Below are 20,331 nucleotides of genomic sequence, written 5' to 3'. Positions count from 1 at the left end.
TAGCTATTTTGTAGCTGTTTATTTAAAGCAGAAAACCAAAAACAGTCAGAAGACAATGAACTGCTGGTTCAGATTAGCACATCAAATTCATGCAAAACAAGTGTACAGGTCATGATGATGGATGTCAGAGGTGATTGATAGTGTTGACGGTTTCGGTTTTCTGCCAAGTAAATCATTTTCCGTGGATGTTTTCAGACCAGAAAAACAAGAAATCTCACACAGCACAGTTTCTGTTGGCAGCACGTCTGGGTTTTGTGAAGCAAACGTTTCGTACAGTCCTTTTCAGAGACTCAAAAGACATTTGACAAACTGTAAGAATTTTAAAATAAGGATTGCTTCTGATAATCACAGCAACATTTTTTTTTGCAGTCACTGACTCTCTGAAGTCTAGAAACCTGTGCCATCGCTTCATGTTGTGTTGCAGTAAGTGAAGTAAGTGAACTAATAGATTTAGATCAGGTGAAAAATATCCAGTTTTGTTGCCTGTAGAAACTCTTGGGTTGCTTTTGAATTTTTCTTTTGGTCATGATTCATGTAATGCTCTATCCAGTTAGACTGCGGCACAGAACTTTAGAATATTAGGGGGGGGGGGGGGGGGGGGGCACGAAACAATGAAATTCTGGTTAACATTAGATTAGCTCATCCTGCCACATCCAGATCCTTATATAATGATTTTCTACAGTCACAAAGTGCTTTAGAGAACTACACATTACACACAATCATACTCTGACGGATGCATCAGAGCTAACTTTTTTGCTATCTGTCTGACAGATATAATTTTGCCTTAATAACATGGACGGACATCATTTCACCCCTCAGAAATCAAACGGGCCTCCTGTATATATGCTTTATCTTGCATGTATGTACGCATATGCTCGAAATAAATGATCAAAGAAAAAGTCTCTGCCTGCTGCAGCTCAGAGCACAGATGGGTTCGTGCAGTTCATTTCAAAATGAGGAAAGTTTCTACAAGACAAATTCTTCCAATTAAGAGAGCACCTGCTGAAATTGTATTACAAAGTGTTCCAGGGAAAGTGAAAAAAGCAAGAGACAAGACAAGGACATAAGAAGCTAAGCAGGGAAGATAAGGGAGAGGAGAAAAGTGCGACTGCCTTCGCTGAGAGCGAAACGAGAAAAAAAAAGAAAGGTATAGAGTTATATTTTTGTTAATAGGTTCAGACTGGTCAAATGTAGATTTGGTTAAATATGTAAACAGCACAATATATATATTACTCTTCTTATATGTCAGTTAAGTACTTGGAATGTTAACGGGTCCAACAATGTGGTGAAAAAAAAGTCCTAAATTCTCTGAAGAAAGATTTGATTCACGTTGATTTTTTGCAAGAAACCCATCTGACAGATGAGGAACATAAAAAATACTGTAGAGAATGGGTTGGTCAAATCTTTTTTCATCCTACTCTACAGATAAAAGGGGGGTTATTACTGTTATACACAAAAATCTCAGAGTCACTGTCCTTCCTTCAAGGACAATGAAGGAAGATATATATTGGTTAAAAGGGATAGTGGATGGGGAAATATATAACATAATATATAATAAAACCAAATGCACAGGATGGCAAGTTTTACAGGGTATTATTTAGTCAGTTAGTGGACATGGACTGTGCTAATATAATATTAGCGGGTGACTTTAACAGTGTTTTATGCCCCAAAATGGATAAGCTTCCCCCACAATCTACTTTGACAAAATTCCAAAGCCCTTTGGCAAATTATAAATGAGCTTGACATGTGGATGTCTGGCAACACTACACTGTAATCCCTAACAGTTGTCCTAGCTCATAACTAATAAGCTCATAACACTCAAATGTCGTTTTGTAGTTGAGCAAACTACAAAGTATTGAGCTCTGTTGGCTTTTATGCAGCTTTAATTGAATAGGGCTCAATATTTTTTAGCTAATTTTTTTGGAAAGCTCAAAAAGTTTAAGAAGCTTAGTTTAGTGACGTTCTGGTGGGTGGAGTCTTGTCGCTCCCTCAGGAAAGCTGAGTCAGCCATCTTGAATTTACCTTGATGCGGGGAAGATTTGGCCAGCCCGTGTGGATTAAGAGTCCCCAACTTCAACCCACCACCTTATTTTTTTCATCAACTGCCCTAAATTTGGTAAGTCTAACGTGTTTTTGTTTTGTTTAAATTTAATTTCGATAAACATTCTTTTTTTATTTTTTACTGGAAATATATTCGTACTTTGTGCACAGTGAATGTTTGTTATAAATGAATTCGAATCCAAGTAATTGTAATTTTAGACGTTTTCGAATGTGACAAATACGTAATGTTATTTCAAATTAGAATGGTGTAACGTTTTGGCGGTTTTCCGTGGGGGACAACATTTCCCATAATGCATTCTATTCTTGCCCGGGAAGTTGACGGTTGGCAGTTCTAGCTCCATGCGTTTGAACTTTCTACTAAAACTTTCTACTGTCCGTTTCTACCGGTTGTCGTATTCGCCAGTAATGCACGTGCGTATTGTGAGTATACTTATTTCAATAAGTGTCCGTGTTACACAGTCAGTAGTTTACGCTGTTGAGCTGTGTGTGTGTGTGTGTGCTAGCATGAAGCGAACAATATTAAACAACATGAGTGTTTTATCATTATGGTAATTAGACACATGTTTGTATTTTTTCGTAGTCTCAAATGTGTGGTTGTGAGATAATCTCGAAATCCTTTTAACAGTTTAGAGGGGTATTCCACTAAGCGAGCTCTACAAGTCAAGGCTTGCGGAATAATGCATCGCCTGATTCAGCCTAACATTATACACTGGTTGAACTCGGTGCTACGAATGAAGTTCAGCTAAATTGTTCACGCTAATTCGACAAGGCTGAACCAGCCAGACTGAGGCGCCTCCTTGACACCTTTAAGCCAGGCCCTATCGATCTTTGCTAGATAAATATAAATGAAATGAAAATAAAGAGCCGCGTTCTGCTCCCAGGCTAAGAAAGAATCATTGATGCAGACTGCGGATCACAAATACTCCCTAACCTGTAAGGCTGGGGTGTCCAAACTTTTTTCACTGAGGGCCACTTACTAGAAATTAGGTAAATAACCTTAACTTTAGTGTATTAAAGATCACAAAATCACTTAAAAGTGGTCGAATATGTTATATTGTTGAATATAATTAAAGACAAAACTGCCTTCATCACAGCTTTCCATAAATGGATCTTTATTGATTCATTCAGAAAAGGCTTTGGTAGCTTATTTTCAGAACAGCAGCCTCAGATTTCTTCTTAGACAGAAGATTTACAGCACAGAGAAAAAACAATAAAGGGGAAAATAGGACGGGTAAATTTCAAGTTTGTTATTTAAGTTATTAAGCTTAGCAACACACCTATCAACATTAGTTTGAAACGGTTAACATTTACAGACTGAACTGGACTTAATAACAGGAGTGCATATAATCTTAGTAAATTATTGTGGTGAGTATCAGCTGCGCTGGGTATGTAAATCGGGCCATCCAGCTGCGATGCTGATTCGACGTCACTCGTGCCAAAAATCCGGACAAATGTCACTTGATCAAGGAGCAGATCTGCATCAGATGAGATCAGCTGACTACGTGTGTGTGTTGTGCAAAAAATGTTTTTGAACATTAATAAGTCGTCTTTGTGCACATATTGTTTACAGATATCAGACTGCAAAGAGCTACAGAGAGTCAACATTTCACCAGTTGTCAGTGGGTGAGTTTTATAATTTGTCCTAATTTAAATAAAAAATAAATACAAAGAAATTAGAGAATTTTGCCCTGAATTAAAAATTCAAATTTTTTAGATTTTTTTGGGCTACCCTTCTAGATTGACAAGTTTAGCCCGTTACACAAAAAGTTTGGACACCCTGATCTATAACAATGACAATCAGAACATGGCTATCCAACACTTTGTTTTTACTCTGCATTTGTGTAAATACTATTCTAATAGATATTGTATGTTCATCTAGGAACAGCATGATGTAAATACAAGACGGGCCCTCGTCCTTCGTGCACTTCCTGTGTACCTGCGTGAAGATGCCTCCACGTTATTCAGGACTTGTGATGTAAGTGTACTGGCCTCAGCATCAACCCCTTTGCCTAGCTGTTCAGTCAAACATATGACATCACTCAGAACTCAAGGAGAACCAGGGTGTATATCAGGAAGGAGGTTCAACACAGTCCTCATCTGACTTGTTTTCTCCCATATATCAACTATTGTTGAATAAGATTGCACGAAGATTGTTACGCATAAACCAGAAAACATGAAAATAGTTGAAAGATTATTAAACAAAGACAAATCCACAGATAAAAACTATCTCCCTTTTAAAATTCAAGTGTTCTATTTTTTTGGAGTTGCCATGTTGTGGTCAGAGAAATGTTTGGTAAATAACAAAAACAAATATCTTGGCATATATTTATTGAAAACATTTAAAACCAAACCCAAATTAAGATTATTGTAATGCATCATGATGTATCGCAATATCAAATTAAATCGTTGACATTATAATCCTAAAAGAAACGTGTGACTTATGAAGATTCACACCTCTAATCAATAGCATGATTTGTGTCCTTGTGGGGCTGAACTCATTCTTGTATTATTTTTGTTTTGCAGTCAGCAGATGGTCCAGACCTCACTGACACTCCTGTGGCTCTGCTGACAGTTGTCACGGATGACACTACTGATTCGGCCCTCTTCAGTCCCGAAAGCATCTGCATTGTCGTTGAGGATGAAATACTTGTGAATGGTCCCACAAATCTGGCTGAGTCATTTCTCCTGCTCTTTGGGTACATCTATGCACTAGACCTACAATATCCAAAGAAACCTGAGCTTACATTCACATTTATCCAGAAGGTTGTGATGTGCCTTGAGGACAACAAACAACTGAAAGGGCGTCTACTGACGCTGAAGAATGATTTGTTCAATGAGTGAATCACTCAGAATTGACTACTTGTTGAGCTGAGTATTGAGGAAGCTTTTTTTGTTTGTTTTTTTCCTAATCATTTGCCTCTTCTACCTCACATTTAAGATGAATGACTGTTCAGTTCATGCACTATTTATGTTTAATGTTCTGTTGCCTAATACGTAAATGCACTGCCTTGATGTTTGTTCCCTATAAGTACAGCAGTGGAAACAGTACTGTTTGTTTTTATGTATTTTTAAAAAAGAAAGTGAGCTGCAGCTGTCAAGGTACAGTAAGTGTTAAATGCCTCAATGTTCTAATAGCTGCAATTGCTGTTAATACTGAAAATGTTATTGAATTTTAGAATTGAGATGGAGACCCTTGGAGTCTTTTTCTCTTGTTTTATTTATGAAGCACTTTTTTATGAGTGAGCTCTGTTGTTTGTGCCTTTTTAAAAGCACATTGTGTTTAATAAAAAGTTGTTAAATTGTTAGTATGTGTAATTTCATGTTTTCTAACACTTTTAGCTGATTATAATTTACTGGGCAGTTTAGAATTATTTGTAAGTGTATTTCACACCGTATTTTAAAAATATTGAAGATTTTAAGGGTTATTTCCCATATTATAAGTTAGAAAATATGAAAAAGTTTGAGTTTATTTCCCACATCGTATGAGTTGCAATATCTAAAATATTTTGAGTGTATTTCCCACCTTAATTAAGTTGAAAAATATTGAACATTTTGAGTTTATTACTCCCTAATTATAAGTTGAGGAATATCAACATTTATGAGTTAACATTGAGGTAATTTAAGGCAACTGCAACTATAATTTTTATTTTAGTTAAACTTAAAACGTTTAAAAACACAACTAAAAAATTGTTGTGTAATCTGTTACACAACAATTTTTGAGTTCTGTGAACTTATTAGGTTTTACAGTGTATAATCCACTATCTAAAGAGTACACTTTCCACTCTAACCCTCACTTGTCAGCATCTCGTATAGATTATATTTTTATGTCCAAGTGTATCAGTCAGTTAGTTCAGCAGATAAATATTGGTCATATAGGTCTCTCTGACCATGCTCCGCTGTGCGGCAGGCAGGAGTTGGACCCAAAATGCAGGACTCACAGACTCAGGGGATGAACTCAAAACACAGCTTTATTTGCTGGCAGGGGAAAAACATAAACTAAACTAATCTAAACTGGGAACAACAAACTAAGCACTCACAGAGAGACACAGGGCGATCCACACAGCATGAGGGACGACGCGACACTGACTCAGAGAAACACAGGGTTTAAATACACTGGGGAGTAACGAGGGGAATGAGACACAGGAGGGCACAGCTGGGAGAAATCAGGACTGACGAGACAAGCAAAGCAGGACGCAGTCACATAAGACACGGACCATCAAAGTAAAACAGGAAGTATCACACAGAGACACGAACTTGACACAGTGGAGACAGCAACTAAGAAACACAGAGACATAAACCATAAGGCAGAGGACCAAGAACCGAAATACACAGGGAAATACTCAGCTGGGAACACAAGAGACTAGACTAGAGGGAGTAACAAAAGACCAACCATGAGAACATAATGCACAATGCAGAGGGACAGAAAACAAGAAACTCAAACATGCAAAGACACACAATTACACAGAACAGAGGGGACACAGAGAGACATGAAGGGCAAGGGATCGAAACTAGAAGCCATAGAATAAATCACACACAAGTACAATAATACAAAAATCACAAAGAACTAAAAACGCTGGGTCAGGAGACCCAGGACCGTGACAGCTTCAGGTCTTGGAAGATGAGCACACTGTCTCTTTTGGATGAGAAATTTATACATTTCATAACAGAGCAAACAACAGTATTCTTAGAAATAAATGATAAAGACATGAGAACTTTATGGGATAGCTATAAGGCTTACATGAGAGGGATGATTACTTCATACACAAGTCATAAAAGAAGTCAACGATTAACAAGGCAGTTAGAGACCGAGAATGATTTAAAAAAGCTGGAGAAACAATACTATGCAACAAAATCAGCTGAAACATTAAGTGAGCTCAGCAGGACATCTTTGTGTAATTTGATAATGCGAAAGCCTTCTTGGTGTTGATAATAAGATACTTTCAAAGATACTGGCTCTTAGGCTAGAAAAAGTAATGTGCTCTATTGTGCATGCTGACCAGACAGGCTTTAGTAAGGGGAGGAATTCTTATAATAATACTCGACGCCTATTTAATATTATTCATTTTTTAAATTTTCATCAGATCCCTGGGGTTGTTGTTTCTATGGATGCCGAAAAGGCATTCGATAGAATTGAATGGGAATATATGTTTGAAATCATGAGAAGATTTGGGTTTGGAAAAACTTTCTGGGGTGGATCAAAATTATATACAAATCACCAATAGCATCTGTGTTAACTAACGGCTTGTTATCTTCCCCATTTTCATTGAGCAGAGGTACAGCACAAGGTAGTCCATTGTCACCACTATTATTTGCTTTGGCCATCGAGCCTTTGGCCATGGCCATTAGACAAAATCCAAGTGTTCCTGGAGTTAAAATTAGACAACAAAATATTCTGCTCTATGCAGACGGTATCCTTCTGACACTGACTGACCCTGCTAACTCTCTACCTGTTCTTACTAGGTGTATCAAGGACTTTGGTCTTATATCTGGATACAAGGTAAATTTTGATGAATCTGTTACAATAACTCTGTGTAGTGGAGGGGACTTTAAACCTTTATATGTTCAACCTTTACACTGGGCACCATCCGATTTTGTATAGTTGGGAGTTAAAGTTACACCAAATGTTGGTCACTTACATAGAGAAAATATTAATGAAATGGTTCAAGATCTCATTAAGATGGTAATCCTTTTGGTTTGCAATTTTGAAATCAGAAGATATTAAAGTAATTAACAAGGCTATGGTGGATTTCATTTGGGCAGGAAGAAAACCCAAAATTAAATTGGAGACACTACAGTTACCGAAAGAAACCACTGGAAGCACTGGGAGTAACCTGCAAACTGGATTCTAACGGACAACAATTATGGACATAAATTATCACAAGTTTGCTATGGACTCTGGAGAATGTGAAATATTCTAGTGCTGTGCAGTGTTACTGTTTTGGATGTGAACCAGTCTTGTATTTGTTGGGGAAAAAAGTTAAAAGTAAAAAAACAAAAGGGCAAAAAAACATGTGAGATGCAATGACGAGTGACAAGAAACCAGAGGGATAAAGACATGCAGGGGTTGGATTCAAATCTGGTCCGTCCTCTTTCAGCCATATGGTTTAGTATCACCTGCTCTTCTCAGTGAGCTGAACTGCAGCTAAAAGGACAAAATCGTGCATCAAATGAAGAAATCAATCTGATCATATCTTTTTTTTCTTTTTTTCCCCAGTCCTGTTTGGGTTTTTAGCCATCAGATTTGATGTCTGAACGCTAACAAAGATACCAAGCGGATTTACTTTACCACCCACATAGGTTTTGTTTGTGCTGAGGGTTGCTCCTGTTAAGGTTCAAAATATTGGGGATGGAGACAAGAGAAAAAACCACAATAACAACACTGGTCCGGTCGGGTTGAGTCAAACGATGATTTTAATGATCACACACGTGGGAGATGGAAACTGTATGCAGACAGCATCAGATCTCAAAATGGTGGAGCATTGCTCAAACTTTTATAGCCTCTGGTGCCTCCACCTTATCATAAAAGCCTAAACATTCACATGCTTTCTCTCACACAGCGCCTAAGCTACGACCTTGGCTCCCCGTTTATCTGCTCCTGCTGAGATGGGGCAGAAAACTCCAGCATATTCTGTTCTCTTCTAATCAGACAAATAAGGCGATGACTTTCTGCAAACAGTATTTCTTATAACTCAGCAGTATAATGCATCATAAAACAATATCATTCATCCACAATAAATCAGCAGTTTAATGTAATGCAAATCAGTTTAACTAATGCAATAGTTATCAGCTTCTTCTAATCCAGGAGAATAATGCAAACTAAAACTACATAATAATTCACAATCTTTAGTTAGGGGTATAACATGGCATAAAATAATATTATAATCTAACAATTCCCCCTGATGAGGTCATTAGAATAATGACCTCACCAACACCCTTCAATCCAGTGTGGCCGGGTTCATCTCTTCTCACTCCTGAGGTCCTTTGTCCCCCTGAGGGGCGAACCATATGTGGGATGACCTCTGTGTTTGCACAGTTCAGATGTAAGAAAAACTATTATTCCAACAGTAGCAGGTCCAGATGACACTCCCCAGTTCTCCCACAGCTTTATTTTGGTGCTACCTTATACCCTTCAGACGTACTCAGACTAGAACCTCTGTCCAAAGAGCTTTTAGCCTTTATTTTATTGCTGCAGCTACCAGTGTCGTCCAGTTGGGTGATCCTCTGCTCTTCATTCTTCAACCTTAGGGGTTAGACAACCCTTCAGTCGTGGCACAGATCAGGGGATTATTCTGCCCCGATTTCAAACAACGATCTGTGTATCCTCCAGAAAAAGGAACAGGAAGGTGTCCCCCTTTTTGCCCAAGAGCCTCTCGAACCTCGTTGGTCTGGTGTTCCCGGATTTCCACCAACCCCTTCATGGTTATTGCTGTGTTTATGGGATCCATCCTTTTGTGGTGACTAGCTGGAGCCCAAACGCCCTGACCCTTGGACCCAGTTGATGTCTCGGCAGTCACTGTGTCTGTCTCTGCTGCGGAGGATCCTCGCATATCTGTGACCTCGTCTGGTGTCTGTTCCTTTCTCTGTAAGAGACAGAAAACCAAAACACCTCTCTTCCTACCCCTAATAATCTAATGTTGTTATCTATTGACCTTCTAGTGATTCAGAATTGGTCTAAAACATTCAGAATGTCCCAGGGATTTATTCTAATCATATCCTATGTGTGTGTAAGCGTGTTTGCATTTAGCCCTCTGCACTCAAGGCATTTCCTACACTTTATCAGTCCGGACAGTCACGCCGGACGAAGCTTCTGACCTTCAAAAGGCCGAGTGCCAACTCATTATAAGCACATTTGCAAGGTGTGTCTGAGAATTATTGAAACCCCTCTTTTCAACAAAAGACAAACAAATTAACAAATCTTCTAAACGCTCTTCAGTTCATTTCAATGATTAATGCTTAAACATGGAAGCGATGATCTATGCTTCTCACTGATTCTCTAAAAAAGTCCAGAAACTTCTCGGACCGCTATTAGCTTAAGCTTTACCATTCCTAATGTATTAAAGACACAAATGAAGTTATAAAATGTTCAAATAATCCTTGTTTGATGTTAAAGCTCAACTTTCTCCCCTTTTTTTGACACATTCCAATGTGTCAAATCAACGGAGCTAGAACATTCAAAGAAAAGGTTAGGCAGCTACAAAGTTTCCCAGACTCTTAAGGTGATCTGCGTGTAATGTTCTGACTCATGTATTTAATATTTTAATAAATGTCGTTTAATTAACTGCCACTACTTAAACTAAACTTAAAGACACAATTGAAGAAAAGATCACAAAGAATAACATGATATCAGTGTTTTGTAAGCGCGTGCGGCCTTCTATGCTCGAAGCCTTTTTCCTCAATAGATCAGTCAGACATTCGCGCTGACTGTAGCTTTTAACCCTTATTAACTTGAGCACAACTCTACAATGAGCAACAAGTCGCAATATGTATAAAAATGATCATGGTTACACCTGCAATGAAAAATTATATCATTATCCTAACACCTGTAAATAGAAGATTCATCAGCGGTTATAACAATCACAGGAACACAGATGTTAGTATAAGGTCAAAAGCTTCAATAAATGATCATCGATGCAATGCTTGTTGCATGATTCTCATACAATAATAATGCTGATATTAAAAATAACAGTAAAACACCCCTTTTATCCCGTTTCACTTGACCCATAAACGTTTGTAAATGCCTCTTTTATTTTTAATTTTATTTCCCCCTGTTCTCCCCTCACTGACCACAGCAGGGGGATCTTAGTTTTGAATCAGCCATGAATCCAGCTCACCTGATTCATCAGTGAGCTCCACCATCACTGGCGTCTGACAGGGTGGCGCTGCATACTCTTCCTTTAATGTCACTATTTTCAACCTGTTAATTAGAGTGTTTAAACCTGAAGTCGACTACGTCCACAACAAGTCAATACAGCTGTAAATGTGGCCAATTATCAATCTATTGCCAATCAATAACAACAGATAACTTCTATTTTATGCATGCTTTTAATCAACCACTCACCCAGAGGATCTCCAATCCCAGGAAATTCCTTCTCCTCCTTTAATGAGTCTGTCCTCCTTCCATGCCCTGGTAACTGGTCCATCCAGAGCCACATGATCTCAAATATACATACAACAAGCCAAACCACATCTTGGTCACACCAACCCCTTCCCACCCCCAAGATGTCCAATGCCATCCTAGTATGGACTGTCAAAAGTGGCTTTAACGCTGACTGTTCTGACAATCCATTTTATACCGTTCCTGGTCAGATTTGCCAATCTCTGCACCAGGGTTTTAAACGTTTCGCCATTTTCATCAGTTGTTATTTTTTATTTAGTTTCGACTCCAGATTTTAAATTTTTTGCCAGTTGTAATTAGTTTTTACCAATTCTTTGCTAGTTTAGTCTAGTTTTTATTTTCTGAAAATCCTTAGTTTCAGTTTAGTTTTAGTTGTGTTTTGCAAAAATTAAGTGTAACAAAATCTCAGTTCCATCATATCAATCATGCTCTTCTGGTTATCCTTGGGTGTTGAGACTAATAACGATTAACTCTCGCCGCACCGAGTGGTCCTAATTTTGGTTGAAGTGAATTAATAACCTTTTTGAAGGCGATTGTTTCACACATTTGTTTAGATGTCCCAATCCTGTTATCTCGGGATACATCACGCTGCCTTATCTGGGGTTAGCTGTTTTCGGGGGATGCGGGTTGAGTGGGGGAGCTCTTCAAGGAGGGGGAGTGTGCTCCCCCTGATGAGTTCTTCTAGGTAAGCTATGTTAGCCTTCTTGTGTGAGCTTTTCAAGTGCACTTTAAGGTTTGTGGGATTTTTCGTGTCATAAATGTCCCTCATGACCCCCTGATGACCCAGTATTTCATTTTTGCACAATGTAGTACACATTCAGTTTTTGCTTGTAGCTCTCATACTCTACTTGCCACTCCTCTAAGTCCTGATGTTTCTTAGAGAGGACAACAGTACCTTTAAAATTATATCACATGTGTGGGGGTGTGGCCTTGCCAATTGTTTTTCCCACCTTTTCAAAATGGCTGGCGTGCCCACAAGCACATTTTATAGAAGAAAGAAAGGTAGGCTTGATATTTACATTTAAAATGTTTTGTTAAACTCAGATTCTTATTTTATTCAAAAAATAAACATCTAGTAAATGATTTGAGGGGTTTTTAAGAATTAGGCTCATTTAGTTTCACAGAGAACATGACTAATTTATTAATGTGTGCTCTGCACATTGGGAATTTGTACTTATACTTATTTCACTTTTTCCTAATAGACAACTCTTTGACAAAGGCAGAGAGTATTCATAGCAGAATAATTGAGGGAGATTCAAACATAGATTTTTCAAACTATGAGAGTCATGTGAGCCAGATATGAGAGGGTGAGAACCCACTAAGAGCCACACAAAGATTATCGAGATGCAGTGGCAGATGTAATAGAGGAAAACACAGGGCCACCTGAAATCTGTCGTCCTATCTGGTGCAAAACCAACATGTAGGAGAATCTGGAATTTTTGATTTTGAATTAAAAAATAAAATATGGGTAAAATGCAGAAATGTTTTCCAGTAAAGTAAAAATAAGAGTCGCAATTATAGCTGAATCCATAACACCTAATTGTTTCTACAAGATCACGTCGTTGCTAAAAGTTATCAGTGATCTCAATGTGTGAAAAGAACTCACAGTATCTGGAGTTCAAGCTCCTCTTGGCTGAGAAACCTGGGACAAACATGTGAACAAGACCTGAATAGTACCAATAATGAAAAGTTCTTTCCAAAAATCGAGAAAAGGAAGCCCCATCAGATGAGAGTCTAGCAAAATATGGTTCACTCCACTTGCCTGAAATGGTTAACAGTCCAAGGCATTTCAGTTGTAGAATGGTTGGGTGCAACAGTAAAACATATGTGAGATGTGGGAAGTGCCAAATGTTCCTTTGTGTCTCCAAATAAAAATAAAAATCACAGTACTTCCTCAGATATCATAAATGAATTGACTTTTGTGAAATAGAAAGCCCAGTGCAATCATTTGTTCCTGAACCAATGGCTTACAGCTAGTGAAGTGTCAGTGACTTCTAAGTTGATCCCTGATCTACAGTTTTATGATATTGTTATATAAATCAGTTTTAATATCCTGCTTACAAAAATTTCAGTGGAACGTGTAATCTTCTTAAATAGCTCTTGAATGTTGTTTGTTTCACCTTCGTGATCAATGAACTCCCCTTGTGCACTGTGGTGCACATGTTGTAAAATTTAAATAAAATTAGTTAAAAACAATTTTGTTTTTGTAATGTGTTTATTTTACCGTCCCAACACTTGATTTATCTTAAAAAGAAAAAAAAAGAAAAAAGAAAAAGAAAAAATGAAAATACTTATCAATGCAATGTGGAGCAGGGAAATTATTTTACTGCTATTGTTAAATAATTGTCATCAGTACCATTGCATTAAGAATATAATCTGCAGCATGGATATTGCATTCAGAGGTTTAAACAGTGTCTTTCAGAAAGACTGAGTTGCAGGCTGACAGGAAGTTGTTTGCAGAAGTGAAAGCAGACAGTTATTTTGAGCAGCAGGCTAAGAAGAGGCCATTTGAATCACTAGGTTATTTAAAATGATCATTGCTTTAACAATGTAACAGATAGCTTTAAGAAGGCCTTAAGATGTTTATGATTATGTTAACTTTGTATTTCAGATGCAGTTATAACTATTTTATACATAATGCATATCTGTGCTTATTTGAGTTGATGTTCAGGTTTATTAAAGGTCTTAAGCTTCACTAGTGTGTCTAGATGATCCATGCGGAGGGAAAATTAGAAAATAGAAGGATTGCAATACATGCTTACAAAACACTTATATCAGGTTATTTTATATTAAGGTTTCATTAGAGGTTTTTGATTAGAACATTTATTTAGTAGAAGACATACACATAGTCTCAGTGAGCCTCCGTTCTGGTGAAAGGTCAGAAGTGCAACAGGTGACACAGAGAGCATGTGAGGTCAACACACACACACACACATTAGTTAGATTTATTTAGAGAAGAGGTTACTCATGTCTGGCTGTAACTGCAAAAGTGTCTCGGTAAAAGAGGAACCGTTTCTTGGTGTCTCGGCAAGAAAGAGGAACAAGACAAGAACTGAAAGGTAGACAGGAAGGGCCAGCCATGAAAATAGAAGATGATGTTCTGTGGCAAAGGTCATTGTGGTGTTGATTTGACGTATGTATAAAATGTATCTTGACGCATGAAGGGGCGTCAGTAAACAAACCCTGATGTTATAAAATAATTGTTTGTGCTTTAGTAAGTCGAAGACCACTTGCTGTCTGCGTACAGAGTGTTCTTCCCACACGTGTGAAGTCATTAAAAATCATTGTTTGACCAAAGAGCTACTGGACCATGGTGGTTTGTACTCTCCTTCCTCAATTTTTGAACCTTAACAGCAACTAAACACATTCTGCTATAAATCTAGTTAATTTCAGTTAGTTTTGTGAACATTCATTACAGTATTAGTTAGTTTTCCTTTTTGTTTTGATTTTATTACCGTTAACGCAAATGTTTCCACTTCTAGTTTTCGTTATTTCATTTGTTGTCTTTAATAATAATAATCTTCTCTGCACCCTTGAATAAACATACTTAATATGATCAACATTTTTGCTGTGTATCAATTCCCTTTTTTTTGATTCAAATGCTCCAGCCTTATGTGGTTTGTGACATGTGTTGATCTAAACCTCCACTCTGTCTCTAAATGTTTGAAGAATTTTTCAAGTTCGGGGTCAAATTTTGAGAATCTGACCATAAGTGAAAGTTATGGCGTTCTCACCCCCTTTGGGGATTACCTTTTTCCAGTTTTGATGATATTCCTCCCCATTCTCTATTTTTTGCAAGTACCCCTCTTCGGTGGCGAGAAACTGTTGGTGCGATCAAGCGGGTGCTGTAAAAACAAAAGCTCAGGACAGAACAGTCACCAGTCATGTACTTCATTCAAAATTAACATATATCAAACTTCATATTGATCCTCTGAGTGTAATGGTACATTTTAATTTGCACTTCTCAAAACTAAAAACAATATTTTCTTTATTCTACTCTTGTTCTTGTGCAGCACCACCCCTCAGCACATGCCCCTGTTATTTTATCTTACTTTTAAATTGTTGACTACTTCAAGAAAGCGCCCAAAAGACGGGGACCAGTGTTTGTCATTACATATCTCCATTTTGAGTGTGGCTGTCTATCATTCCCCTGTTATTCATAGACCTCGGTGGAGGGTTTTTTTTTTTCTACCTCTATAAAATTAATTGACTCTTTACAGTGACCCACTATGGTTAATAATAACATGTTCAGTCCTGAGTGGAATCAAACCTTTTCTTCACTTTAGCATTTAACATTCCCAACCATATAATATGATACATTAATTAAAACACAGCTACTAAAACACAATTTTCTTAATGCAAACATCAGTAACTCAAAATTAGCAACCAAAGGGTTCAGTCTGCAGTTCACACTCCTGTGAAGCTACAGCTCTTTAGTCTCTGTCATTCTTCTGTTCTTGCAAAAACAAAACAAAGCAAGACAAAACCTCCACCCTTCTTTTACAGGCTGGGTGAATTGTCTGTGGACATTCAATAATCCTAAAGTCGGCACCGTTTTTGTCTCAATATCAAGTCAGTTAAAACTTTTAGTCGTCAGTCCATCACAGTCCAGTCACATGCATACATCCACACACATTCATACCAGATATTGCTGATAATGGAGTCTCACGCGCAACCTATTCGAGCCTCCATCACCAGCAAGATAACGTCATCATTTTAAAGGAAACCGTTCCTTGTTTGTTTTTCCTTCTTTGGACTGGATTGACTCGCTGCAATCCTTTTAGGCTTCAGGATCAGTGTCCCATATAAGTGAATTTCTCCCAAGCTCATTATAATCATGGAGAAAAATACTTTGCGACTGTTTTCAGTAAGAATATTTTATAGCGCTTTAAAGTTCAACCTCTCAGGCCTGGATTAAAGAGCTGATTTGTTAAATCAAGAACTCACAAAATACCAAAATATCACCACCGGTGGATCACACCTCTCTGATGTTCTTATCTCAGTGCACTGTAACAAAAGAAAAACAAACGTAACCAATAAAACACTCATATAATAACAGATACTGGGGCCCATTGCAAACATGTCCAAAGATCAAACCCTCTTTCTCTATGTTAGAGAAAGAGAACAATCCAAACCTCACTGATAGAATCAACCCAGTGTCAAACAAAACCCAAAAATCAACCAAAACTTCACACACTACAGTGGGGCAAAAAAGTATTTAGTCAGCCACTGATTGTGCAAGTTCCCCCACCTAAAATGATGACAGAGGTCAGTAATTTGCACCAGAGGTACACGTCAACTGTGAGAGACAGAATGTGAAAAAAAAATCCATGAATCCACATGGTAGGATTTGTAAAGAATTTATTGGTAAATCAGGGTGGAAAATAAGTATTTGGTCAATAACAAAAATACAACTCAATACTTTGTAACATAACCTTTGTTGGCAATAACAGAGGTCAAACGTTTACTATAGGTCTTTACCAGGTTTGCACACACAGTAGCTGGTATTTTGGCCCATTCCTCCATGCAGATCTTCTCGAGAGCAGTGATGTTTTGGGGCTGTCGCCGAGCAACATGGACTTTCAACTCCCGCCACAGATTTTTTATGGGGTTGAGGTCTGGAGACTGGCTAGGCCACTCCAGGACTTTCAAATGCTTCTTACGGAGCCACTCCTTTGTTGCCCGGGCGGTGTGTTTTGGATCATTGTCATGTTGGAAGACCCAGCCTCGTTTCATCTTCAAAGTTCTCACTGATGGAAGGAGGTTTTGGCTCAAAATCTCACGATACATGGCCCCATTCATTCTGTCCTTAACACGGATCAGTCGTCCTGTCCCCTTGGCAGAAAAACAGCCCCATAGCATGATGTTTCCACCCCCATGCTTCACAGTAGGTATGGTGTTCTTGGGATGCAACTCAGTATTCTTCGTCCTCCAAACACGACGAGTTGAGTTTATACCAAAAAGTTCTACTTTGGTTTCATCTGACCACATGACATTCTCCCAATCCTCTGCTGTATCATCCATGTGCTCTCTGGCAAACTTCAGACGGGCCTGGACATGCACTGGCTTCAGCAGGAACATGTCTGGCACTGCGGGATTTGATTCCCTGCCGTTGTAGTGTGTTACTGATGGTGACCTTTGTTACTTTGGTCCCAGCTCTCTGCAGGTCATTCACCAGGTCCCCCCGTGTGGTTCTGGGATCTTTGCTCACCGTTCTCATGATCATTTTGACCCCACGGGATGAGATCTTGCGTGGAGCCCCAGATCGAGGGAGATTATCAGTGGTCTTGTATGTCTTCCATTTTCTGATGATTGCTCCCACAGTTGATTTCTTCACACCAAGCTGCTTGCCTATTGTAGATTCACTCTTCCCAGTCTGGTGCAGGTCTACAATACTTTTCCTGGTGTCCTTCGAGAGCTCTTTGGTCTTGGCCATGGCGGAGTTTGGAGTCTGACTGTTTGAGGCTGTGGACAGGTGTCTTTTATACAGATGATGAGTTCAAACAGGTGCCATTCATACAGGTAATGAGTGGGGGACAGAAAAGCGTCTTACAGAAGACGTTACAGGTCTGTGAGAGCCAGAGATTTTCCACGTTTGAGGTGACCAAATACTTATTTTCCACCCTGATTTACGAATAAATTCTTTACAAATCCTACCATGTGAATTCATGGATTTTTTTTCACATTCTGTCTCTCACAGTTGAAGTGTACCTCTGGTGCAAATTACTGACCTCTGTCATCATTTTAAGTGGGGAAACTTGCACAATCGGTGGCTGACTAAATACTTTTTTGCCCCACTGTATATTGTGTAGGCATACAGGCACCGTAACTCCTTTTTTTTTTTTTCACTGACAAAAACATGTTGGATTGACTTAATTCAATAGTGGACACTGGTTGCACACAAATGTTTTGCTTTGGCAGAAACTTAAACAACTAAGTTAAATCGGCACAACCTTTTCATATTTTCTCCGAACTAAAACTCACACCATTCACTCATCATTTTCACTCTGTACCACTGCTCCTTATCAGGCTGTGTGAAGCACAGTACACAATTCAGTGGAGGCCTTAAGCCATAAACAGACATTACGCAGAGACATTGTTTTCACAACCAAACTACTTTAGACCCTGTCCCCTAAATCTACACAGATGCCCTCTGGGTGGCATGAAATGCATTTAACCAATAAACAATCAATGAGTTCTTATTGTTGTAACCGACTCCATATTCGGATGTTTGTGTGCAGCATTTGTTAGTAAAGCATTCTTCATTGCATCAGCGTGTGTGTGTGTATCACTCTTCATTGCACAAGCTTGTAGATGTGTATGTGTGTGGATCACTTCTCAGTGAATTGAATTAGCATTTCGATTTTTTGCACATGTGTGTGTGTCGTTTCTCACTCAATCAACGAGTGCATATGTGTATATGTTTGTTTCTCTTCATTCTGAGTCAGTGAATGTAGATGTGTGTGTTTGTGTGTGTGTTTGTGTTCATCACTTTCCTGTTCTGGTGTTCTGGGTAAACCACGGCCTGAAGCGTGCCCTGGGGTCCTGCCCTCCTCCTTTTCAGTCTGTTTGCATCCGTTGGTGCTGCTGCTCAAAGTTCTGTCCATACTGGTTCTGGCCCCAATTGAGGCAGTGCTTTTCTCCAGTGTCTTGCATCTTCTCCTTGTTCTGCTCCTCCTTAACTTGACCCTTTTGCTTCTGTAGCTCCTTCAGGGTTTTGATACGCAGCTCAATCGTCTGGATGTCTTATGTCAAGCTCCAGTCTACGCTGCTGCTCCAGCTCTTCCTCTGTTTCTCCCAGCCAAGTCAAGATTTTGTTCAGGTCAAAGTTCAGCTGTTGTCACTGCTGCTCGTTCTGCTTTGTTCTCATCTCCTTGCTGAGGTCCTGAGCCTGATTTCAAGTCGTGTGTCTGGGACTCCAAGTCTGATGGGTTCGATAATCAGCCAGCTCCTCCTGAGCCATGCTCAGTTATCTGCTCTGATGCCTTGAGCTCTTACTGAGGGGCAGAAACCTCAGAATCTTTTCCGTCCACTTCAGATTGACGTCCATTGATGTTTTCCTTGCTTTGCTCCACGGCCTTTTGCGGCTCTGCTGTTCGGCTCTTCTCAGAGGTCAGCTCCTGGCCGAGCCCCGACACCTGTGCCTTCAGCTTATTTTCTCCTGGTGTTTTGTCCATTCTGAGGTGCCTCCTGACCTCCGTTACTCCTCCTGTCTCTGTCACGCCCTTTTTGCTGCCCGATCATCCGTGTTGGTCCGTCACTGTCCTGCACAGTTTTAATGCAGAGTGGTTAAGGTCAGCATGGTTTTGCTCAGCCTCACTTTTCATCTGGGCTTAATGGGCGTCTCATCAAAGCTCTATCAGCTGAAGCTGTCTTTTTCCATATGGCAAGAATGTAAAGAGTGTGTGAGAGGGGTGTGTCCGATCAGGCACAATGCTGGTGGCTTTGCGAGTGCCTCGTTTTCCAAATCCAGATGTTTATTTGTCACGTACACAGCAACAGAGAGAACAGTCTGTTGTTGGGATGGCTGAGGTCCTTCACGATCTTCCTGGTCTTGGTCCAGCACCGCCTGCTGTAGATTGAGTGCAGGTCAGGGTGCTCGGAGCGGATGGTGCGCTCAGCTGATTGCACAACCCTCTGTAGAGCTTGTCTGTCCGGCATGGTGCTGTTCCCGAACCAGACAGTGATACAGCTGCTCAGGATGCTCTCGATAGTTCCTCTATATAAGGTGGTCAGAATCGGTGGTGGGAGCCGGGCCTTTCTCAGTCTTCTCAGAAAGAAGAGACACTGACGGACATCTCCCCGTGTAGTGAAACGGGCCTTGGATTTAACGCTCTCCGTCTCTGCTGCATGAGATCGTTTTCCTGCAGCACTGTTGACATTTTCAAGTTGTTGTTGTGGGTCCAGCTGCTGTAGCATTTGGTCAGGGTCACATCAAAGATGGTAGAGGAGAGAGCAAAGATGGTAGGGGGGAGAGCAGGAGTCCAGGGTCAGCCTTGGCTTTTCCGGGTGACAAAGCAGCCTGTAATCAAGCATAAAGAGAAAAAACAAAACAAAAACAAACGAACAGGAAAATGATGTTATTTTGGCTGCGTTATTCATTGGGGGAGAAACAACGGGACCAGGCCCTGTATCAGCCTTCTCTCCCCCTTTTT

General features: G+C 39.5%; 1 protein-coding gene and 1 long non-coding RNA gene across 2 annotated transcripts in view; one reads left to right on the top strand and one right to left on the bottom strand.

The window, feature by feature from the left end:
- The window catches only part of LOC146577945 (uncharacterized), a 160,995-nt gene that overhangs the window by 104,014 nt on the left and 36,650 nt on the right, over positions 1–20,331 (bottom strand). Inside the window, exon 4 of the mRNA XM_085268441.1 lies at positions 14,470–14,479. Coding sequence (XP_085124567.1) covers positions 14,470–14,479 — 10 coding nt within the window. The remainder of the gene's footprint in view (positions 1–14,469; positions 14,480–20,331) is intronic.
- Positions 3,650–4,765, top strand: LOC146577946 (uncharacterized). The gene is made up of 3 exons (XR_014891454.1): positions 3,650–3,684; positions 3,941–4,036; positions 4,585–4,765. It is a non-coding gene; the product is annotated as an uncharacterized LOC146577946 (long non-coding RNA).

Source organism: Mchenga conophoros, linkage group LG3, assembly GCF_057382185.1.
Source record: "Mchenga conophoros isolate Kocher_MC1m ecotype Shallow Benthic linkage group LG3, M_conophoros_male_GT1.1, whole genome shotgun sequence".
Lineage (NCBI taxonomy): Eukaryota > Metazoa > Chordata > Actinopteri > Cichliformes > Cichlidae > Mchenga > Mchenga conophoros.
This window is presented reverse-complemented; position numbering and strand designations above follow the sequence as displayed.